The 25,632-nt window shown below is 43.4% G+C and overlaps 1 protein-coding gene across 15 annotated transcripts in view; it reads left to right on the top strand.

The window, feature by feature from the left end:
• Positions 1-25,632, top strand: part of MAP2 (microtubule associated protein 2) — a 344,861-nt gene that overhangs the window by 230,650 nt on the left and 88,579 nt on the right. For all 15 annotated transcript variants that reach the window (XM_032765038.2, XM_032765043.2, XM_032765047.2 and 12 more), the window contains one exon: positions 12,235-12,516. In XM_032765038.2, coding sequence (XP_032620929.1) covers positions 12,255-12,516 — 262 coding nt within the window. In that variant the 5' untranslated portion in view covers positions 12,235-12,254. The remainder of the gene's footprint in view (positions 1-12,234; positions 12,517-25,632) is intronic.

Here is a 25,632-nt window from a genome sequence, read left to right as displayed (position 1 = left end):
AGACTGGCAGGAGATAGGAAGCCTAGGAAAAAATAATCATGTCACGCTCTTTGCCTCTCAGTTCTCCTGCCAATATTTTCCCCAAAAGTGTTGGAAGAACTGCATGACTAAGCTTTCTAATAAGCTGTGGGGGTGTCTTCACTGCAGAGTTAACCTGGGTGTTCAGCTCCCGGATTAGCCTGGGTGCGTGCAGCCAGACAGCAAAGCCCTACCTGAGTTACTGTGTGCTCACTAGTGCTGCACTCCCCTTTGTGTGTCATACGGACTTCTAGGGGCACAGCCCATGATTCATTGTGCTGCAGTAATCTGAGTCACTGTGTGATTCTTTTCCAGTGAATTGTGGGAGAATGTGTCTGTCCTTCTGGGCACACAGGGGGAATGATGGGAAGGCATTGGGGGATTATTAGCATTTCAGTGATTTAGCCTGCATCCTCACAGCAAAATGGGGCGGGTTATCATCCCGAGTGAAAGTAGAACCCAGGGTCTGATCCACACCCCCCAACTGTGCCAGCTAGGTCAGGTTGAAAGCACCATCAAACTCAGGTGAGAGGTTTCTGTATGCAGAAGAGAGGGACATTAGAGGCACCACAAGTATAAACCTGAGCTAACTGCAGAAAAGACATACCCTGCATATACAGATTGGGAATTATGTGTTTGACAGTTGCAAACTGAAATTCAGGTACAAATGTAAGTTACAAAAGAGAACTGAGCAGGGTCTGTTGCTCTCTTTGGTGTCACCATCTTGGATTTTAATCCAGAGTTACACACTATGAATAATGTTCAAGGCGATCTGTCATTTAATATACGTGTTGATGTTTACATTTCTAGAGTGTGCTGTGGCTCTCAGGGGAAGTAACCTGCCAGGTGCATGAGGGGAGGCATAACTGTTTAAAGAGTTGGGAATGTGGCTCATGTGAGGCAGTTGTTGCTCTCTAAAAATGTTTCAAACCTTGTAATTATATATATGAAGTGGCTCCTAGGTCTAATTAATTTTAATTAATGTTCATGCATTAATTTCATGGGCAACAGATCACCCGGGGTCCCATTTACCAGAGTGATTGATACTTTCACACAGAGGAAATATACTTAAATAATTTTTCCAGCATATTGGGCTCATACAGACTCTCCTTCAGGCTTTCTTCCCTCTAAGCCCAGAAATGTGCACAGATTCATGATGCAGAAGCAGTAGTAATGTGAACTTCTATCATAACCAACTACAGTCTCATGCACTGCACTCTCTCCACAGCCCACACTAAGCATTCGTGCAAAGGGGAGGAGTAATCTTGGGGGACTAGGTCAGGGAGTGTACCCCCAAAAATGCTGGATATGCCCTTGACTCAGGTGTCTCTCACAATGTCCTACAGTAGTCCAGCTACCATGGGATTTGTGGAGCATTAGGTTTGGATCTATAGGTTTGCAGGGAAAGTCTGGAATGAGTGAAAAAGTTGCACGTCAGAATTCTGCTCTGGGCTTATGGTTGCAAGATATCTGGTTTTTGACCGAAAAACCCAGTCGAAAAGGACACTGGTAGCTCCCGTCAGCACTGCTGTTGGCAGTTCCCTGCCTGGCACCGCACAGCTCCTGGGAAGTGGCCAGCATGTCTGGCTACTAGGTGGAGGGGTGGCCAGGGAAGATTCGTGCACTGCCCCTGCCTGCAGGTACCACCCTGAGCACTGGTTTCACAGCTTCCACTGGCCGGAAACCACAGCCACTGGGAGCTGCGGAGGTAGCACCTGCAGGCAGGGCAGCGACAGAGCCCCCTAGCTGCACCTCCATCTAGGAGCCAGAGAGATATGTCACCGCTTCCCAGAAGCCGAGTGAGGTTAGTGCTGCCCAGAGCCCGTAGCCCACACCACCTCCCACACTCCAACCTCTGCCTCAGCTCTGATCCCCCTCCAGCACCCAAACTCCCTCCCAGAGCCTACACCCTGCACACCCTCCTACATGCCAACACCCTGCCCCACCCCGGAACACCCTCCCGCACCCTGAACACCTCAGCCCCACCCCAGAACCCACTCCCATACCCCAAACCCCTCAGCCCCAGTCCCACCCCAGAGCCTGCACCCCCAGCGAGAGCCCTCATCCCCTCCCACACCCCTCAGCCCCACCTCCTAGCCCCCTCCTGCACACCAATCCCCTCATCCTCTGCCCCACCCCAGAGCCTACACCCTAACCTACTGCCCCAGCCTAGTGAAAAATATATTGTTTACAGTGAGACCTCATTGGAACTAAAGAAAATTAATTCACTTAAACAGGGGGTTGGATAAGAATTTTCAGTGTAGTTAATGTCCTCATTTTGGACTCAAGTAAGTGAGCATTTGCTTATCATTAGAGTATGCAGCAGATCTGCAGCAGTGGCCCTGTTTGCCTTTCCGAGGAGAGGAATAGCTCCTACTGAAGTTAATAAGAGTAACTCCTGTTCTGCAGGGAGAGAGCGGTCACTGTAGAATATATATTAGTGCAATTAAACACGTTCAGAGCAACCAGACCCAAGCTGCTATGGATCATGAAGCCTCTTAAGTGAAAAGACACAAAATCAAATCAACGTGCCTGAGAAAAAAACAATGAAAATCAAATTTTCAAGAGCGTGTTCCAAAGTGTCACCCTTGCAATTGTTCATACTCCCCCTCCCACGCTCCATCTTTACAAATACGTATTTGCATATGTAAATTGCAAAGCTGCACAGCTATTTAGGTAATGTGCCTATGCAAATGTAAACACAGTTTTGTTGGCACAGTTTCAGAGGCCACGCTGGAAAATGTGGGCCTGAATGTTAGCAGGTACTAGGCTCGGAAACTTGTACAACTCGTGCCTACTGTACCTGTCTGGTGAATAAGCAGAGGACCAGTACGTCTCCAGGGTTGTCAGTATGGCAGCTTTCACAAGCACTAAATTCCCATGAAAAATTGTAATCAAAATATTCTTTTTGAAAACCCAATTTATGTTCACTATTTCTTAACAAGCTGATGTTTGTTTCAGGCAGGATTTCAGCTGGCAAAAATGTTGAGATCTTGGAAGCCAGACAAAACATTTTGCTGTTGTTTTAAGTGTAATGTATTTTTCAATATTTCTAGAATGGTGAAAAATGTCACCTAATTCAGGATAATTAGTGGGAGGCACAGATTATAAATACAGGGCCTGATCCAGAGCCCATTGACTTCCATGCTTTTCAGACTCTTGAATGGTTTTTCTATTGATTTCAATTGATAAGGCATTAGGCCTCAAAAAGCATTTGATGTAGGCTCTTAGGGCACTCTCTTTTATGGAACAGTGGCTGCCCAGTTCAGTTGTTACTGAGTCAATCAGTACACTTTAAGAAAAGGGGGTAGATCCTGAGCTGGTGCTAATTGTCCATTATGGTCAGGGGAGTTATTACAATTTGAAATAGCTGAGCATCTTTCCCAAAGTGTAAAATGTTTTATCACGTTGATGGTGAGCAAGAGAATGCAATATTGATGAATGTCATGCAGGGCTGAGCCAGGTTCTTTGTAGCAGCATTGCACTTATACAGATCCCAGTTCTGTTCCCAGAGATGTCAAGTTTTATCACTGAAAGATTTGTCATAGATTCTCTTGAGAGCAGCATCAGTCTGGCCGTACGCTGAATTGTCCCTTGATTCCTAGATAGGCTCCTGACAAAGCCCTTGTAATAGGGTTTCGTGCAGGGTGGGGTAGGGAGGTGAATTTCACTCATAGAGAACTGCAATTGAATATCAGTTTTCTCTGTGAACAGAGAATGAGACCTTCTCGTAACAAAATACCTTTGCTTTCTCCTATGTGAGTCTAGATATTTTTCCACAGGTTTATTTCTGTTGTGAAAGGGGCAAGAACATCTCAGAACATCCTTATGCTCTTTTCCAGAGTGGTAAAGAAACAGCTTATTTTAAGCATTTTCTTTTATCTTGCATATCCCATTCTAAAGGATACCCGTACCTGAAGTGCTGCTGTTCAGGGGCTGCGGCTCAGTTACAACATTGAAACGGAAAGTATAATTTCTCCTTGCCAATGTCCTAAAGTGACCATTTGGGGAGGATGGACGCATGGGAAAGCAAAGGGCACAAATGGCACAGGGACATGCTCTCTGACTGAGATAATTGGATCTTTCTTTCTGGAAACTGGTAAATCTGTTTAAGTGAAGGGGCTTCTCTTGTTCTTCCCAGCTTTTTGAAAGCATACTTTACAGTAAAGGAAGCAGGAATCCTTTATAATAAGGACTAAGTCATCAAGACACATATTTATTTAACTAGGACTTTAATGTAGAATTGAAAATCTCCATATATTCATTCTGTACAAGAAACCAAATGTACCAGGTAGAAAGATTTAATTTCCAATTAGATTTTTCCAGTATAGGCAAGTGCAGAGTTAGGCAAAGAACACTAGAGCATTTCTAATCGGAAAGTTCACTTCTGGGCTTTTAGTCCCTTTCTGGCTGAGCAGTACTGTATAGCAAACTGGTTAAGAGAGCTTCTTTCCCGTTTCAGTTTTTGATATGTAACCTTTTTGTTGTGTTTGTACAGCCCCTAGCACGGTGGCAGTCCTGGTCCATCACTGGGGATCTTAGGCACTATTGAAATTCAGATGATGGGGAAGGATAATTAATAAGTTCAGATTAACTAAGAACCAACCTAAGAATCTTTCACTGAATTTGAATCCAAACCTACATCGAGTCTTTTGTTCGATTTTGAAAATGTTTAGATGACTCTGTGTGTATTTGTATGTGTGTGCGGTTGGGCACCCACTGTAGCTATGAGCACCTTGTGCACATATGCCTGGAATCCTTCAGCCCACAGGCCCACCAGGTCTATGGCCATGGCAGTCACTACAAGAACATTTTGGTTGCAGTCATCCCAAAAGAGGGTCAGGCCACTATTGAAGATCTGCCTTTCGAAGGCCATGAGCTTTTAAATTCAGGAACTGATGAAGCACTTCACACTCTGACGGACTGCAGGATAATGCCTCAGTGCCTGGATCTCTACACACCATCACAGAGAGGGAAGCACACCAGAACTGAGGCAGTCTCCAGTCAGAGGCCTCCCTTTCCTTCTATGAGTACCGACAAAGGGCTCCTGATTTTTCTAGGGGAAGACCTTGCTTCCAAAAGGAGAGAGGCAGTCCTTCTATAGTGACAGCACACTCATCTTTGGCACAGAGCTCACAGGTTTGATGCTGTGGTCAGGAGTCCTCGACCAGTGAAAGACGATCTTCACCCCTTCTGTACTCCCCTTGGCACCCACCTTTCATTTTTTGCAGATGCCTGGGTCGCAATTACCACCAAGCACTGACGCTTAGAAATCATCTGTAAAGGATATTCCATGTAATGTCAGTCTATGTCAACTCCCTGTCAGGAGTTCTTGTTTTAATAATTATTGGTTCACTTAGAATTTGTAGCTTTTATGCCCTTTTTAAAAAACAAACAAACAGACAGACAGACAAGTGCGTCTGTATTTCAGGTGCCCATTGCACCTGATATTTCCACCATAAACAATAAGTAGGTGAGCCATAAATTTATGCGGGTCTGATTCCCATTTACAATACTGGCAGTGTAAATGGGCCTTCGTGGAAATGAGACTTAGGACAATGTAGTGAATCACAGAATCGTAGAATCAAAGAGCCAGATTCTGCTCTTACACCAGTGTAAATCCATAGTAACTCCCCTGACATTAATGGAATTACCATGTTGTAAAACTAGTGTGAAATCAAAATAAGGCCCCTAGTAATTAGATTTGAAGGACCTTCTTTATTGGGGGAGGGGGGAATCAAATATAGTCTCCAATTTTGTGCCTTTAATTTTGTGATTCGGGAGGAGGACACTTCGACACTTTGCCTAGGTTTTAATTTTTGGTTCCCTGGTTTATATTTTTGTGCTTTTCTGTACAAGGAGTAGGCTCAGTTTGGGCCTCATCCAATGCCCAATAAGAATCTTTCCTTGGCCTTCAATGGACTTTGGATTCGGCCCTTTGTACTTGAAGGAAAGACAAAATAGCTAGTCTAAAAGAACAGCTCTGATTGTTTCTAAGCAAGCCGATGAAAAACAGTAGATTATATAATGTAGAACAAACACACTGCACAGTGATTAAACTCTGTACCTCATCAAAAGATCAACAAGAGTATTTAACGAACCAACACATCCAAAACCCATTAAAAGAGGCTTTTTTAAAAAGCAGTATGATTTGTTTTCCTTTGGTTTATATCAACTATTTCTGCCTTTTTAAAAGGGAACAATCTTAATTGGAAAGCTGACTTTTATTCCTTCATTGGCAAAAGTCTGACTCCAAGTCAGAAGACTACAGTAAGTTCCACACCTCAAGTCCATGGCCACGCAGACCACATAGATAGAAACACCTGTGTGACACTCACCCCTCCTCTACCTGCCTTCATGCACTGCTTTCTAGACCCATAGAGAGAAACGTAGGGAGGAACTTAAAGCTTAAGATGCACTAAGAGGATACCTCTGAAAGAAGGAGAAGAAAATCACTAGAAAATGAGTAGTGATTTGTTTGGCTTCCTAATTGCTTACTGCAGTGCCCATTTACAGGTCTCATAAACCACCTGAGAGACTTGAGCCATTCCTTGTTTTCAGCTCTGGTAAGGATAGAGATTGCAGTAAATGCTCTCAGTCTGTACACAATGAGGTTCTTTTCTTCAGCCCACAATTCAAGCATCTTTGCGTTTTTTCCATTTATGTTGTAGTCAAAGGTATAGTGAAAATAGAGAATATTTTAAGCATAAGATAGTCTATGAGAAATGCACAGCTGTTGGTTAACTGTTTACAATTTATGGGGGCAAAACCCTTAAAGAAATAATCATAATTGTGAGTAACATAAACATTCTTTGCAGGTTTTACAGATAAGAAATTATATTTAGGGGCATAGTCATGCTGGTATTGTAAAGAAACAGGGAACTAACTGCAAACTAGTAGTCTGAATGGTGGGAAAGGAAGAAGTATAATATAAGTATAAGTTACGATAGGAGCCAGTTTGTCCCCGGTGGTGCTCTACATGAAGACGGTCTCAAATTGTGAGCAATGAATAATTCTACCCAACAACATATTTGTTCACAGAGTCCTGGTGTCCTCTAACTTTAGGATCAACTGGTAATTTTGTTAATTAGCTTGCTTCTTCTAGATCGTGAACAGAGTTAGGCCAACGCTGTGTGCTTTGGGAAATCCCAGCCTGAAAAACTGTTCTGTTAGGAATGTGATCACAGAAGACATTTTAGGAGGGGTAGCATTGGGAAGAACGAAACCCAGAGTTCTCTCTGGCTCTGCACTGTGTGCTTTCATTACATTGTGGTGTGAAGCATTTGTCATGTGCTGGGTTCAGAGCACTTTGGTTTGATAGAGCTTGGCGAGGAGACTGGAAGCAGGTGTCACATCAGAAAATATATGAGGCAACAAAAATATATACACTCACATTAAAAGATGAGACAGCTGCAAAGCACTGTGTCAAGCCACAAACTCCTGGTGAGTTTCACTCTTTGTGCTAAGTGCAAAATGTTTAAATTCCTTCTGCCACAGTGCTGATTCCGACAGATATTAGAGTGATTATTTATTACCATAATTTATGTTACAAAGCCAAGGTTTCTCCTTTAGATGGTGTGACACCTAGCTCAAGGCCAAATAGCTGGGGCATGTACTTGGGTCCGTGAAGAACGTCTCTGTGGCCACTACTGTATCTAGGGCTGCCTTTGTGGTTGCATCATGACCCTTCCATGGGTGGATCGATCAGAGGATCCATAGTGGTGTATCAGTTGACCCCACCTTGCCCACTCTGTCAGCCATCCGTGCTCCTCCCAGTAGTCAGTGCACAGGGCATCACTGCTGAGATCTGCTCCGTGGCATGCAGGCGGGAGATGCTGTTCTCACGAGTAGACTCTGGTGTTATTGCTCCGCCCTGTGTAATGGCACTGTGACTCCTTTGTTACTGCTGTGGAAGGATGGGAAGGTTGACCCTACAGCTGTAACTTGCTCTGCAAATTTGTCTATAGTTACTGTTTTAACAGGAAACAGGTAATTAATACAAGCGTTATATAATGCTGCTCCTGGTACAGTGTGTCGCTTACCTGACCGAGCAGAACTCCTAAGAGGGAAGGTTTATACTTGTGTGAGATGAAGCCCGAACTGCAGGAGGGTTGGAATTGCTTTGGAGTAAAAGCAAAGACTTTCACTCCCTGGTTTCAAACACAGCTGAGGTTAGCAGTAGCTGAAAGTAGTTGCCACCCAGTAGCTGTTTGGTCTCCTTTGAGTGTTGTGGGCTCAGTCCATTTCCTTGTGGAAAATCGTCCACTTCACAGAAACTACCATCGCAAGCAGCAATAATCAGCAATCCCTGCAGAGAGATGATCCCAGTGGCCATAGAGACTACAATACACTCTTTCCCCTGGCGATAGTTCCTTCAGTGAGGGTTGAGGCACACTGGTGTAGCAGCATGAGCCAGCTTCCACAACCACCCGGGCTGTACCTAGTCCGAGTCATTAGGTGTATTACAGTAGTGCCCAGAAAGCCTCAGCCCCATTGTGCTAGGTACTGTACATACATATAGGGCAAGAGAGTCCCTGCCCCAAAGAGCTTATATTTTAAATAGACAAGGGAGACAAAGACATAAAATTACCTTTATGTTATGAACGGGGAATTGGGTCACAGAGAGATTATTGGCTTTGACCAAGGGAATTTGACAGAGCTGGGAAGTGAACCAAGCTCTCTTGTGTGTTATTCCATACCCTAGCCACCCCACCACCACCTCTCCCTCGCTCTTTCCCACTCCCAGACAGCTATTCTGTGGGGAAACGGAGGATTTAAATGGCTAATTCTGTCAGTCCAGACTCTTCCACTACCGCTACATTCACCTGAGGGAGTGGAGGGGAGGGAACATGCCCTTAAGATTGTTGTAGCATATTACATCATAATTAGATAACACTGGAATCAGAAAAGAGTGAGGGGTGATAAATGTCACAAGTAGTTTTAACCATGGAAGCATGACATTTCAAGAGGATCCTCTGTCTGTCTTTGTAATTTTCAAAGCCTTCATAGCAGTTCAGAAAGGAAACCAGAAAACTATAGTGGAAAAGGCAAACTGACTTAAAATTTCTAGTGATGATGTGTTTTAACCGTATGATTGATGGACCCTTTTATTCTTTTCATTTATTTACATAACACTATTTAAACACAGCCACAGTGATTAACCACTTTGCACTTTTTCTAGGCTACTACTTGAATTAACTAATTGAATAATTAATTTGCTATTGAATTAAATACATTCAGTTGTAAAAGCATGATAAAAAGTCCACATGAGCATGATGGGCTCTCTCCTGTGCTCCATTTGTCTAAGGGGTACAGTGTGTACATTGGGGATAGTAGTCATCCCTGAAGTGAATACAAAGAAGTATCGTGACTCACTCCCAGTGTTTCTACTAGCATTATAAACTGTGAGAGCACTTCATGAATAACAGAGTCTAGAATGAATTCATCAATGTTTCACTCTCTAACCATCTTTTATGCATACCGAGCCAAGTTCTGCCCCCAGATACACATAGTTCCCCTTGAAACCCACCCACTATATTTACTTTTAAAGATGAAAGCACTTCTGTTACTGTCATAGAGGACTCTCTGTAGCATGGATAAGAATGCAAATACCCTTCCCACAGAAATGGAAGAGAACAAAGAAGTGTGTAATTTAAAGGGGAAGGGACACTTGGAGACAGTAGCATTAGGATTATTGTGCTGTGATTGTAACCTTCACTTTTATCAAAATTTGCTACTGTATACATTTCCTTGCATTTGCTATTATATAAACCCCTCTCAACAAGATGATTCTTGGTATCGTCTTCACTTTTGGAGACAATAACCTCTGGAATTAGAATGTGATATATGGGCCAGATCCAAACCCCTTAGAAGTCAATGTAAAGACTCTCATTAACCCCCAAGAGCTTTGGATCTAGCTCTAAATGCCTTGAATGAATGGATGGAAACTTTGAGTCAATATTTCTGTTAGCTTTTGTTCAGTTTAATAAAGGAACACAGCTGGGTGTATACTTTTTTTTTTTTTGACAGAACAGGCTAAATTCTGCCTCAGATACATGACCCTCCTTAGTGAAGTCCATTGATTTTTGCAGTGTGTTAATGTGTTATCTCCAGCGGTCAGAATTTGCCCCATGCTCTCATGTTTCTGGGAAGAACTTTGATCACAAAATGTTTTTAATTTCATAGCATGAAAAGAATTAAAGGCAGATGACTGCCTCAAGTGCATGAGGGCACCAACTTGTACTTTCTCTTCCTCCGTTCCACCAATAACATTTTCCAGGCTGCTGGTTGACTTGAGATGACTGCGTCATGGCTTCCTGGCACTCGTATGAGCTGCAATCTCTTAAACAAGAAACCTAATTGATATGACTTACAATAGAGCATAAAGGAAGAGGAGGAAGCCGTGGTGGTGCTATCCCATTGAGGGCCCTACGCAGGAATATTTTTGTGGTCCTCCACACTCATGCAATACTAAAACAGGCAAATTCTTATGAAAATAATAATAATAACAAATAAATTGTGGGGGGCCCTTGAGATGCTTAGTCTGCTTAGGCCTAGCACTGGCTCTGGGAGAGAGCACAGGGCAAGGACTAGTTAATATAAAACAGTATCATATTTTTTGTGGCTGACTGAGATGCATAAATCCTTCTGTCCACCCCAATGCACCTTGTGATTTTGCTAAGCTTCCTATTTTCACTACAGCAAAGAGAAAATATTATAGGGTCTTTACTCAGTCCAGTGTTCCCCAAAGAAGTATGCTATCTAGTACGTAATATACACAATGCTATATTTCTGCAGGTTAGTATATATGTTTGTCACTTTTATATGGGAGTTAGAGTGACTGATATTTTTATTGTAACTGAACACTAACATTCTTATTTCAACAGGATTTTTCATTAAAAGAAAAACTAGTAGCTCAGAAAGTCAATATATGATTAGAATGGCGGAAATTATTTGCTGGGTATAAATTATCAGACAATTTAGCCTTTTGTTCTGTTTGCAAATCAGCTACAAACTGATCCCGATTCCTGTAAATATGTTTGTTTATCCTAAGTATCTACAGAATAGGTTTGACAAGCAATTTTCAGCCTATCTGTTATTCACAAACTGCTTTGTTAGACTGTTCACTCTTTGTGATTGGCCAACTATGGCTTTGTCTTCACTGATAAAAAAATGTGTGTTCTTTGCATCAAGATTTTACATTGTACTGGAGATAAGGTGCAAGTAATCTTTAGCCATGACGTAGCTTGTTAGCTAGTCAAGGTCAGCCTGACGCCCTTCCCACCTGGAGCTTAGCTCGACTAACTATAGCAAGGTAAAAACTACTGTGCCTTTTCTCCACTAGGATTGTCCATTAAGATTGCTAACTCTTGATAGAAAACCACACTTTTTTGTACAGTGAAGACAAGGCCGAAGTCCCATGGTACTTTTTCTGCTCCCTAATGGAATGAATGAAACATTTTAAACAGGAAAATAGCAAATGAGGAATAGCGTTATATTATTTGTGTTCATGCATAAATACCTTTATTCACAACGGCTTGTCTGAAGAGCAGCTATTCCCCAAACATTTATGTGAACAGAAGAAATGTGTGTGAATGTTTGCAACTCATGAATAAGAAGGGATCTAAATGTGGTAAAGGCAAACACAGGGTCAGAATCTAAATGAATGTTCATGAATATTGTTTCTGCCATGTCTGGCAGTATATGGGGGCAGGGAGCATCTTTTTGTTTGAGCACAGTGGGGTCCTGGTCCATAACTGGAGCTTCTAGGTGCTACTGCAATACTGCTAATAATTAATAATATTAGCTGTAGCTAAAGAGTCATTATCACATTCTCCTCCTCCATCACCAGGAGATGTCATTGTTTCCATGAGGAATAAGTCATTTGCCATTACTTGTGTCCAAGTGTTTTTGAACTCACTGAACCCAAAACTGATTCATGAAAGATCTTCCATCAAGAAATCAGTGGCAGAAACCAGCGTAATCCATTGAAGTCAATCTGAATCTGGCTCGTACAGTTTAATACTCTTTTTTAAAGCAACTCAGTCATGTGCAGAGTGAACTTTGATTTACTTGTAAACCTCTTGCCTGACAGTGGTTTGGGGTTCCCTGACAATGTAGTTGAGAAATGTGTATGTGCTATGCTAGGGTTGTAAACAATGAGCCGGGGAAACCACCCCAGATCACTGCTGATCTATCTTACTAATGTAATTACAGGACAAAGAAAGAGAGGAAAAATGGCAGATGATAGGAAGGATGAAGCCAAGGCACCGCACTGGACTTCAAGTCAACTAACAGAGGCTTCTTCACACCCGCATTCCCCTGAAATTAAGGAGCAAGCTGGTGCAGGTGCCGGATTGGTCAGAAGTGCCAATGGATTTCCATACAGAGAGGATGAGGAAGCAGGATATGGTGAACGTGGGCAACAGGGCACATACTCTAGAACCAAAGAGAATGGGATCAATGGAGAGCTATCCACAGGAGACAGAGAAACAGCAGGTGACAAAGCCAGACTCCAGCCCACCCTCTCTTTCTCCTATAATGTCTTGCTTTGAGGTCACTTTGGACTGAAGGTGAACACACTGCATTTTCCCACATGTGCAGTTCAAGCTCTCAGAGGGCAGAGCCATGGTGTTTGCTTTTTATACGTACTTCCTTTGCTATCCTTTTAATTGCTTCACTGCAAAAATGAGACTTGTAACATAAAACTTTGGGCTTTGATGGGGTAGCCCAAACCCTTCATGACAGGGACCATGTTTTTTTCATCTGTGTAGGTACCATGCTCACCATAGCAGGACCCTGATCCTAATTCAGGACAGCTGGCAATACGCTATATAAACATTAAATAATATATGACATTAGGCCTGGTTTTTGACTGGTGAAAGTCAGGTGTAAACCCCAAGGAGCTCTGTGGATATTCTGGTGTAGGGGAGATAAGATTCAGGCCTATTGTGATAACATGAAGCAAAAAAACCAATCAGTTGCTGTGTGATACTGTTCTCCTTTTCCTAGGGGAAATCCTGAAGTCTTTGCTCAGGGCCAGATTCTGTCACCATTCCATTGAGTAGTATCTTACTGAAATTCATGGAGAAAGGGACTACTCACATTAGTAAGGGTGCTATATTCTGGCCTTCTGTGTGTTTTCTGTCTTGATGCAGGCATATCTGCCCTTGCAATCACTGGGAGTTTCATTGGTGTGTAAATTGGATAAGGACTTTAGGATTCAACCTGATGAAAAAAAATCTGATAGTATCAAAATTAATGAAATATGCAAGATGGGCTTCTTATTTTCAAAGCAAACCGCAATCTTTCCTTTGCAAAACTCACAGTTTAAGCCCTAAATGCACAATGCAAGGGAATTTCTCTTTTACAGACACTGCTGCCCTCAATGCATGCATCCATGCATGCTAAGAAGATCATTTTAGTACCATTTACTGGCCATTGACAGCACTTTATGCTACCTGTAATTTCTCAGCAATTAGACAGTTTTTAATCTCCAGACACTAAAGTAGTTTCATAAGAGATTGTGCTGGAAATGATAGGTCTGTTAAAAAATATGTAGATTTAAATGTTGAAAGATTATCCTTGTGGTTAGCAGCAACTCAGAAGCCCGGAGATAAAGTAAACCTGATGTGCAAGCACTAGTGCAGACATGTTCATGGTTGTCCTTTGGGTAGAAGGATCCCTTTCCCTTCCCAGTAATCTAACTTCCTTCTATACTTAGCAACAAATAGTCATAATGTAGTCAGGGCCAGATTTCCAGTTAGGCACAGTAGACACGTGTCTAGGGGTGTCTGCATTGTAGGGGCGCTTGCCCTCTCTAAAACTGTGTGACACAAAGGTCAGCTGTAGGCAGGAGGGGGCACTAAAGATGCTGTGCCTAGGGGTGCGTACAGTAAAAATCTGTCCCTGTACATAATGCTTTTTTAATCACCCACAATCTCCGCTCATTATATTTATTATATTGTATGCTTGGTACTTTACAAGTACTAGGAGAAGGATGGCCCAGTGGTTACAGAGGTACCCTTGGACATAGAATTGTAAAAATGTAGGACTGGAAAGGACCTCAGAATGTCCTCTACTCCAGCTCCCTGCACCGAGGCAGGTCGATGATCCCTGACAGGTGTTTGTCGAACCTGTTCTCAAAAACCTCCAGTGATGGGGATTCCACAGCCTCCCTTGGAAGCCTGTTCCAGTGCTTAACCATCCTTATAGCTGGATAGTTTTTCCTAAGATCTAACCTAAATCTCCCTTGCTGCGAGTTAAGCTGATTATTTGTTGTCCTACCCTTAGTGAACATGGAGAAGAATTAATCATCAGCCCCTTATAACAACACTATACCTATTTGAAGGCTGTTGTCAAAGGCTCTCTCAGTCTTCTCTTCTGAAAGCTAAACATACCATATTCTTTCAGCCTTTCCTGATAGGTCATGTTTTCTTGGGAGGTCAGGGTTCAGTTCCCTGCTCTGTTATAGACTCACTGTGTGACCTGGGGGAAGTCACTTAGTTCCTCTGTGCCTCAGTTCCCCATCTGTACAATGGGGATAATACCACCTCCCTGCCTCACTGGGGGGTTGTGAGGATAAATACATTGAAGAGCATGAGGCATTGAGAGGCTACAGTGATGGGACCCATGTAAGTACCTAAGATAGGCCATATAATCTAATTGTACAGTGTGCAGATGGGGAATGAGATGGGACGAGGCTCTGGCAGTGCACAGCGGCAAACATCTTGCTAATTCCATGATTTCTCTTATATTTTAGGTAATGCTTTCAGAGGCAAGGGGTTGGCCAATAAGGTATTTAAAGTTGAAGTGGTATAGTCCAATGGCGGGACCATTAGACTAGGGGGTGGGAGACCGAAGTTCAAGTCTTGGCTCTGCCACTAATCTGTGTGAGGTTGGCTGGGCCTCTTTACTTCCCTGTACTGCTGTTTACCCTCCCATGCTTTGTCTATCTAGGTATTTACTTTGCAAGCTCTCTGAGGCAGAGACTGACTCTTGTTATATGTATCTACAGTTTCCAGCACAATGGAGCCCTGAGCTCAGTCAGGCCTTCTAGTTGCTACTGTAATACAAATGATTAATAATAACCTAAAATACAACACACTTCTAAGAACTTATAGTTGAAAGTGCACAGGGAGCCAAGGTAAAGCAATATAATTAAACCAAACTGGGGCTTCAAATTTATTTATAGTGTTTTTCTCTGGGGCAACCACGGTAGCACAAAGCAGAAGAAACCCTGGTTGTGCTGTTTTCATGCTGTAGTCTATAAGTACAGGACAAAAAATACCCAAATGGAAGCATAAGTACAAACAGGACCTCTCTTCTGGTCACTAGACACTTGCTTGATCTTTTCTGAGAAGAGCTCAGTTCCATTTTAAGGCTTTCAGCCTAACTAGGCTCACCTGCCTCTGATTAACTCAGATGCCAGTAAGAAATTGAGATGTCGCCCTCAAACACCTGTGACACTGCCTGGCATGGTGTGGTCTCCCTCTGCCATGGTTGTGGAGTCTCCTCCACTCCTGCACTGCCCCCCATCACAGAGCTCATGCTGTAAAACTCAAGGGCTGAGAGGAAAGCCAGCATTGGAGGTAGTCAGCTTAGACAAAGGCACCTCACCCAACTCTGAAACTGAAGGGGGGAACAACCATTATCACTGAAGCATGTATAATACCTCACCGCAAGTGACATTCTTAGGGTTGCGCTATTAAAATTTGCTGTTGTGTCTCTCTTTTAGCATCTGCCTTAGATTCACTGAGCCTGACCTCAGTTTTGGAATCCCCTGTGTCAGCCTGTTGCAGTGGCTTTGATTAATCTCCCTTGGTATCGTACTGGCAATGGCTGAGTTACAGAACAGGATCCATGTCCCCCTTGTAAATGGAAACAAAATCAACAGAGGGGAATTTCAGTGAGGGTACTGCAGCAGGGTAGACTCAAGGCCTGATCTTGCCCCCCATTTAAGTCAGTGGCATAAGACTGAGTGGGGCAGGATCCACCTTTAAGCTTGTGGAATAGTCCTTAGAAAGTCATTCTTGATGTCGTTTTGTTGTATAAAGTGTAAGGAAGGGCAATAGCATAGCAGATCTCTTGAATATAAAAGTGTCCACTTCAGCCTTCTTTCTTTTCTCCCATTTAACATGTGCTTCCCTGATACTCTGTAGTGCTTATTTTGTAATCAGAAAGTCATGCAATACTAAGCTACATCTAAACTACAGCCGTGATCAACACTCTGAGATCCATCCATCGGTGGTCGATTTAGCGGGTCTAGTGAAGTCCCGCCAAATCGACAGGAGATCACTCTCCCGTTGACCCCTGTACTCTGCCCCTGACAAAAAGAGTAAGGTCCTGTCAACCCCCCGCAGTGTAGATCCCGCAGTAACTCAACCTAAGATGCGTCGACTCCAGCTGCGTTATTCATGTAGCTGGAGTTGCATAGTGTAGGTTGACTTACTGCTGTAATGTAGACATAGCCTAAAAAGTCTACGTATATTATGTCTATACAGAAATCTTTATCAACCAAATTTGTATTCTAAAGAAAGAATGAAATCAAGCTTGGTTGGCAAGCCTTTGTGTTGGGAGGAGTGATCATAATGATGAGACACTGTGAGAACAATGCTGTGAAAGTCAGATGTTCTGGCACTCCAAGAGCACCGATTACCCCACTTGTAGCCAGCACAGAGTGCAAGTGTTGGCAGTGATATTTTATGAATTATTTCTGTAAAATGAATGCATTCTTTCATTATCAGTTATTGAGAATAGAATAGATCCAGAGATCTCTGATTTATGTATATTCCTGGAACACCCAAAATATTCATATAAATCAGTAAGTGTGTGTGCACACACACAGCCCATTAATTTCAAGGAATATATTGGGCGCTCCAGGAATACAGGATCAGAACTGTAGCTCTCATGAAGCTAACTGTTGTTTTGTGAAATATGTGTTCTAAAGGGAATATTACTGTATAAACTTTATAAATATATACTTCACTGTTGAGTGGACTGACTTCAGTGGGCTTTGAATCAGTATCTGCACCATCCTGAATAATCTTGGAGTGTCTTCTGCCAGCATGCACATGACTCATTGTAAAATCTGCGATAGTAGCATTTGATCACTGAAAAGTCCTGGTCAGGAATTTGGAAGGGATAGCTCTGGAATCCTACTGATGCCTCACAATACCATCAGTAAGTTATTAATTCAAAATCCTACACATATTTAACTTGCAAAGGATTTTAAATGATCAGGCTTGTTTAGTATATTTAAAATGTATTGTTATTGGATTTCTTTTTTATTCAGTAATGTGATGACTAATCTGGCCAATTTATATAATTGGAGGTAAAAATAGCTGGATTCATTGTAAAATCTTTTCCTTATAAGCCGTTTTAATGTGTCATTATGTATAATGACCCAGTTAATTGATCTCTTTCTTCATGATATACCTAAAGTAGGGCTATGCCGTAGGGGGTTTGGATTGCTCATGTAGTTACCTGATGAATTACTTTTTAACAACTAGATAGAGTTCCCGGAATGACATTATCAGAGCCACAGGATAGTGGCCTAAGCTGGGGTACTTTGTTGTCTTGTCCCATGTCAGAGAAGAAATGGCTGTTTGCTAATGTGCTGAATGCTGGTCCTGGCAGACTGACAAACATAGAGTGCTTCATTGATCTGCACAACCCCCAATATTCGGGGAGAGGACAGGCTGCTGAAAAATTACAGCGGAGACCATGGCCCAGCAGTGAGACAAGTGACTAGCTCAGCCTCCCTCTCCAGAGAATATAAATCCACCGGAGAGGTGTATGGGAAGGAGTACATGATAGATGTTTGGGCTCTGCGGTGGGGGGTGTTTTGGTGAGGCCCAGAGATTGGTAAAATATAGGCACTAGGTGACACAGGAGGAGAAGGGGAATGTAGAACTATTACGGGGAATTAGGGAGGTAACGGGAGGGAGTGAACTTGGGGGTCGAACTTAGGGGTCGAGCGGAGAGTGAGTCTGAAAGGAAGGATTAGGAGGGATACAGGGCCTGTGGTAAGGGAATGGAGAGATGAGCATAAAAGAAAGGGAGAGAAAAAGAGTTTGGTCTCAGAGCAAGGGGGCAAGGAAGAGGCAGAAAACAGTAGAAAAACAGAAGAGAAACACACAGAAAGGAAGTAATGACAGTAAAAAGAAAGGGATGAAATAACATCTGCCCTGCTAGAAACAATGAGCACTGCCTCAGGGGAGCTAATTCAGGGCAGTGAGGGGAGAATGGCCTGAAAAGAAATCTGAAGAGAAGCAAATCCTGTTACCCTCTGAATTCACATACTTCCTGATTGGGCTGTTTGTTTTATAGAGCGGTTAATCGTGATCACTGCTGCATGGAGACATTTAAGAAATATGTTTACAAAACTCCTCCCTGACCCATTAGTCTGTAAATAGGCATTAACTCTCTCCAGAGAAGCAGCTGGGGATCCTGCACTGAAGGGCCGTGCTGGAATAGTTACTAAATCTGAAGAACAGAAACAGTGTGTACCTGCAAGTTGGCTTTAAGATTCTCATTTCCCAAGGAGAGAGACTGTGATCGAGAGCATGCTCACACTCACTTTAACCACCATACAGTATCACACGGACAAAGCCCCCCAATCCATACTACTGTTTTCCTGCACACTGCCCTCGGTTGCTTAGGTTTCACAATTCACAGATGTCAGGCTCCTGGCTGAGGAGTCTGGCCAGGGCTGTTCTCATCCACAACCCCCACGGAAAGGCACCCGTAGCCTCTTCAGCATTCTAAGGGCCTGCAAAGCGAATACACCATGCTGGGAATCAAAGCTGGGTCTCCCACATGGCAGCACTCCATGGGTACATCTACCCAGCCTGCAGCAGTGAGCCTCCCAGCCCATCAATGGACTCAGTCTCACGCTATCATTCTAAAAACAGCTAAAAACATTCTCAAAAGCTTGTATGCGCAGCCACTTTTACAGCTGTCGTGGGCTGTGTAGATATACCTGTCAGGACACTGAACCACCAGTCTGCCTGGTAATACTGTACTCCTTGGATCAGAAAGAATATCATCGCAAGAAAACTAAGTAACATACAGTGTAGGGTCTCATGTCTGTGCCTGGCCCCTGCACTCCCTCCTTACAAACACTGTGATCTTCCTCCAGGCAATGCTGAGCGACCGCACTGCCAAGTGGATTCCGAGCCCAGTCAAGTGGAGCAATTGTGCGCAATTGCTTGTGCTGACTCTGCAGCATGGAGGGTGATTCAGAGACTTGCTCAAGTTCACTAGCACTTAGTACTCAACTGGGGCCTGACCCAGCTCTCACTGAAAACCAATGGGGAAACCTTCCATTGACTTTAATGGGAGCTGGACCAGGCCAGTAGCCCCAAAGAGAGCCAGAGTACCCTCTCCCCACTTTGTCTCAGGCACCTCTGCAAACCTGCTCCCAAAAGCTGCTGCATTTGTCAAGCCTAAATGGGAGATTTGGGGGGCTGAACTGCAGCCTCATGAGCATGGTAGGATGTGTATACCAGCTTCTTTCACACTGAAATTGCCTCAGCCTGATAATTAATTTGTCCTTGATACATTCATACTTTTTTCTCTCTGATCCCTTCCCTAATTTAATCTTCCTTTCTCCTGTCCCGTCTCTCTCTCACTCTCTGACACACACACACACACACCCTCCACTGCTGGTACTAATCATGATACTTCCACAGCACCAGCAAGCAAGCTAATGGGGCTTTTGTTGGCATCGGCCTTCTGCCCTCCAGGGGAGCTTAGACAGTGGGAGTTGATGATTTTGGCAGTCCCTCCATTACTGCAGCATTTCTCCTCTTCATTCAGCTATTCACACTGCACCAAAGCCCTTGCAGTTTTGAAGCTGACATAGTGTTAATAGAATTAAAACAGCATCTTCAGGCTCCAGCTGGAGTTGTATAACATCTGGCATGTGGCGGGGGGGGGAGGGGCGGTCCCTGCCTTTTGTTTCAACTGTGCATTTTCAGTTGGAATACATTTAGATCAAAGTACAAGAGGTAGGAGAAGCAAAGGAAACAGCTCGGAGAAGGAAAATCAGTGAGATCTAAAGATAAATCTGATTTTTGTGTTTACTCCCTTTCATTCGTTATTTTTAAAAAGCTCAAAGAATACTTCTTATCGTTTCATTGGTAAGTCCCACAGGGACGAAGCTTTAATTAAGCATGCCAGTCTCTCTCCTTTTCCCCAGGATATTGTGATAGTAATTACTACACACCGTGCATCTTGCTTGCTGATAGACACTAGCAAACATACATTGCATTTCACAGATCTGAAATTCATGCACTTCATGTTAGAAGTAACATGAATCTCATTCTCTGTGACATCTTGTCTGAATATATCAGACGTGATCAAATTATGTTGTTGGAGAAGGCATAGACAGAAGCTTTCGAGTGCAAGCTCTTTGGGGCATTCCTTGGGAAACACTTTTCACCATTCTCTGTTAAGACTCTTGTATAGCCCCTCCTCAGTGGTTCATTTGGAGGAGACTGGGAATGAGGCCAGGGTAATTCTCCCTCCCACCTTCTAAAATAGCTGTCCCCTGGCTCTGTTTGTTTAATAACTGCTGCAAATGCATTTGCTCTTGCCTCTGTCTTTTTTTTTTTTTTTTTTATGGCTTTCATGATCATTTGCTAAGTTTGGTAAGATGTTCAATCCTCACCCGTGTTTGGTTTCCCCCCTTCCTCTGAGGGATTTCATAAATCAGTCACTGTTTCTTTTAGTATTTGGGAAACTGTATTTTAACTCTTTGCCACCCCTTTTCATTACAGAGTGCAGTTTTTAAGATCATGTCTCTTCTCTGAGCTGACAAGGCTGCCATGCTGCCCGGATGTTGACTCTTTGTCTGCTTCAATGTTTAGAAAAGCGTTGAAGCAGGTTTTCGAAAGTCCTCAGCCAGACTTTTAGCAGGGATTCAGCTCCCATCTAGGCACCTACATGAAATGTCCAGATTTGCAAAAGAGCTCAGCACCCAATAGTGCCTATTGAGAGCAGCGAGAGCCGCTGTGTGATGAATGCCTGCTTATTTAGGTTCGTAAATGGGAGCCGAGCTCTTTGGAAAATCTGACCCCAATGTAGGCACAGATGCTTCTGAAAAGTCTGCCCATGAATGCCTAGGGGAAGGATTTTCAAAAGCTCCTAAGTGACTTAGGAACACGAATACTTTTATGGCTGGGATTTCCAAAGATGCCTGAGAGAATTAGGCACCCATTGAAATTCACCTGTCAATCATCTAATGCCATAAAACTCCTTTTAAAATTCCAGCCTATGCTTCTAATGGTTCAGGCACTTTTGACAATCCCATCCTACACCAGCCTTCATAGAATAACTCCACGGAAGTTACAGTCACATATATCAAGGTTGAATCTGGCTGGAAGAGACAACGAATGAGTTGTATCGGTTAAATAATTAAATAATTTGGCCCAGTTATTATTTTAATTAGTTGTAATGTGTTCTTTCTTATAATGTTAGCATAATAAGAGAACCAGAAATAAATAGCTAAGATTCTTTCCGGATGGAGATGTGAGCTGAATACAACTCTGTAGTCATGGCAACAAGAGGGCTAACTTGTTGCAGTTGATGTTCCCAGATAACATCATCAGTAATGGCATTGGAGAGCCCAGTGATATAACAACTGGAACAGCAAGACTGATGTGTGGCTGAAAAATCTTTGACAACATATCATTCCAACCACGCTCTTAATGCATGATGTATCCTAAAACCTGTATTCACTGAAACAGCCTTTTTAAAAATTTCTAATGATGCTCTTATCATTCTGGTATAGCCAGCTTCTACTGTGAGGGATGTGAAATTGACAGATCGCTGCTGCTTTTGATTCTGTGCTTCAGCCTTCACTTCTTGCGTGAAGAAGGAATATCCTGTCCATTAAAGTACACTCAGCAAAGGCCTGGTCTACACTGGAGGAGGGGGATGTCGATGTAAGATACGCAACTTCAACTACGGGAATAGCGTAGCTGAAGTCAACTTATTTTATTTCAACTTACCTCCTGTCCTCATGGCGTGGGATCGATGGCCGCAGCTCCCCCTGTCGACTCCGATACTGATGCTCGCCCTGATGGAGTTCCGGAGTCGACGGGAGCGGGTTAGGGGATTGATATATCGCATCTAGACGAGACATGATATGTCGATCCCTGATAAATCGATTACTATCCGCCGATCCGACGGATAGTCTGGATGTACCCAAAGAAGCAGACCGTGGCTATAGTCACTACTGTGGGCTGATTTGTTTATTGCTGATAATTCCCATCCTCTCTCCTTGGACAGAACTTTGCCTTCCAGTGTTACTGCCTCTGTCCCATGTTAGTGGCTGGTCTAGTTGGAGTTTTGAGATTCTCCCCTCATTATGTCCAATGGGCCAATGTGCTTCTGCCATTACTAGAGTATCAGAAGTAGTATGATTGATATTACAGTAGTGTCTTGAGGCTTTAATCAAGGTCAGGGCTCATTGTGCTAGGAGCTGTATAAACACATAGCAACAGACAGTCCCTGCCCTGAAGAGTTTAAACTAGGTAGACAAGACCCACAAAGGTTGGGAGGGGAAATTGCAGCACAGAGAGGTGAAGTGACTTACCCAAGCTCACACAGCAGTAGTGGCAGAGCCAGAAATAGATTCCAGGCTCCTAGCGCTCCATTTGCCAGGTCACCCTGCCCCCTCCTCCCCCAAGAGATGTCTTCATCTTTGGCTCTTACAACTGTCTTGCTCATCCTCTGAGGCCCACAGCAGTGCTCCTTAGTGGTGCCAGGAGCATTTGTACTGTGAACGGCTACCTGTCTCCCTCCTCAAACCCCTCTGCTCATCACCTGAGCTCAAATGACCAAGGAGCAGTAGCACTGACGGTGCTCTTACTCAGCATCTCCTGTACAGGGCATACTGCCAAGTCACTTTGCTGAGTCTTCACTTGCATAAAGACAGCTGAGAATTTTATAATGATTATTTTTAAGTTGTAGCACAGCAGCAGCCAGGGCCTCGTGCAGTTGACCTAATCAGAGATGCTCTTTGTGTTACATGCCACAAAACACATAGGAAAATATCATCTCCCATCCTGAACTTGCAATCTAAGTTAGGGCAAGATACACAACAAGAGGAGGGGAAGGGGAAAGGGCACACGGATACCAGAAATTAGAAAAAGTGATTATATAAACCAGCTGTGGCCCTGATTCAGGAAAGCAACCCAATTCCAGAAGGGCATGTAAGCATGTGCTCATCTTTAACTATGTGGTTAAGTCCCTTTGGAGTCAAAAGTTAAGCAAGTGTTTAAATGCCCTTCCTGAATCGGGGCCATGTGCACAAGTTGGTAGTGAACAAAATGTCATCTGAGCCTATTGTGGCCATTTTAGCTTATTTAGCATTCGCAACATGCTGCTGAGAGAAGCTGAGGCTGGAGCGACTTGTCAGTTCTCCATCAGACGTTGCTAAATTGATGGCTGCCGGTGGCTCCAAATGACACAGCTGGCTCAAGCAGGAAATATAGCTGTCATGACACACCCTCACTCCCACTGTACCAAAGGCAATGTCTTTTGTTTCTCTCATTCAAGCAGAACAAACCCTCTTTGCTTGGCAGAATGGCAAAAACGCAGGCGTGAATTACAAAGTTCAGCAGGGAGGGATGGTGGCAAGGGGTCTTTAGATTATCTTTAAACTTCATTATCATCTTGGGCCATGTTAGGGTATAATCTCCCATCCAAGTGCAGATCTGAGGCCAGAGGATTTTGCTGATGGTCAATTAAACAAGCATAAAGCTTTGCTTTGCAGTGGTTCTGACAGTTCTTCTTGTAATCTGAGTTAAAATAGCTAGGTGGGTGAAATATTGCATGTTTTCCTTTATCACTCCTTCCAAAGAAGCAGACAAATTCATCCCTGGAGTAACTCCACTGGCTGATTGTGCCCCAAGCGGGTTTAGTGTATATTACTTGCCTCATTTTAAAGTTTCCGTGTCCTTTGCTAGCAGCCTCTGGCAGTCACGAGCTTTGTGGTCCCCGAGGATCCTGGTGGGGGGAAGCTCTGCCAATGTTTACCACCGCCCCTGGGCAGAGCATTAACCGAGTCACCTATATTCATTTCAATCCACTGTCTCTCATTTTCCTTTTATGGTGACTAATGCCTGTGGTTTTGATGCACTATTAATTCACTGCTAACCACAATCGCAAACCCAAATGCAGGGCACGGCAACTTCAACCAGCCTCTCTCCAGCACAGCCAGCTGCACATATTCCCCCTCCCACCAGCCCAGATGTGTGTCTAGTTAAATGTAGGTACACCGTGGCATGCAAAGGTTAACTATATGCCTATTCATACAAGCAAGATATGCTCCCTAATCTCCCAAGCAAAGAGGGCTGCCATCAAATCGTTTAAAAAATAACAAGTCACATAAACAAGCTTCTGTTGCATCTAAGAATGCCGGGGGGTGCAGATTTTCTCTTCCACGTTGCCATGCCAACATCTCAGTGCACTGTCAGAGATTTCTTTTTAAGCTCCGCTGAGAGCAAGTGTGTAGTCTGGGAGCTTATTTAGCATTCAGAAGTGGACCCCCTGCAAGCTGAACAGCCTCTCTGCAAAGGTTCTGAGCTAGATTCAGACCGTCTGACAAAGGAAGTGAGAATCTTTTTAGACATTTGCTTCACAAGGACAGGGGAGTCAGGGTAGATGGGGAGAGAGATTGGGTAAGCATGGCCATTGACTCCCTGTGTGATCTTGGGCAAGTCACTTAAACCTCTCTGTGCTTTGGTTTCCCATCTGTAAAATGATAATAAGGGCATTTTCCTCTCAGAGTTATGAAGCTAGGTTAGCTATGTTTGTAAAACACGTTCAGATCAGGCACTGCAGAAATGCAAAGCCTTGATTTATTTATTATTATTCCATGCATGAATTGCATAGAATATGCCAAAAGAACTGTCAGGAATTGTTTGTGGACGTGCACAAAATCAAGACACTAGGCCACAATTGTGTAGATCAGATTGTGTGAATGAACCTCCTCCTATCTTTGAAAACACACTTAGTGAAAATTTGAAAGCTATCTGCTGTGCAGGCAACCACACAGAGGGATGAGATATCATCATCTCTAAGAAAGAAATCCTGATAACTGCTTTCAGAAAGTCATTTTCACTGGGCACTGAGTAGATTCAATACTTTACAGAAATCAATTTCACTCAGAGCCAATGTATATTTTAGCAGGGTAGGGGTCGGGGGAGGAAACGGGTCACATTTCATTCCTTGAGGCTAACTCATGTCAGTCCATGATCACTTTGGTGCAGTTTTCAAGTACAATGCTGTCTAAAGTGTTGATAAAACTAATTTCAAGTTCCTGCTTCCATACAGTACATGCTTCTAAATAGAAACATTACTAAAGAACAGCAATTTCTGCCACCTGTGCCATGGAGAGGTGCTGGTAGAGCTGATGTATCGAAACGGTTTTCATAGACTCATAGATTCATAGACTCATAGGTCAGAAGGGACCAATATGATCATCTAGTCTGACCTCCTGCACAAGGCAGGCCACAGAACCCTACCCATCCACTTTTATAACAACCCCTAACCCATGACTGAGTTATTGAAATCCTCAAAATTATGGTTTGAAGACCTCAA

The sequence above is a fragment of the Chelonoidis abingdonii genome, chromosome 10 (genome assembly GCF_003597395.2).
Source record: "Chelonoidis abingdonii isolate Lonesome George chromosome 10, CheloAbing_2.0, whole genome shotgun sequence".
Lineage (NCBI taxonomy): Eukaryota > Metazoa > Chordata > Testudines > Testudinidae > Chelonoidis > Chelonoidis abingdonii.
The sequence above is the reverse complement of the archived record's forward strand: the minus strand, read 5'-3'. Positions and strand labels throughout refer to the sequence as shown.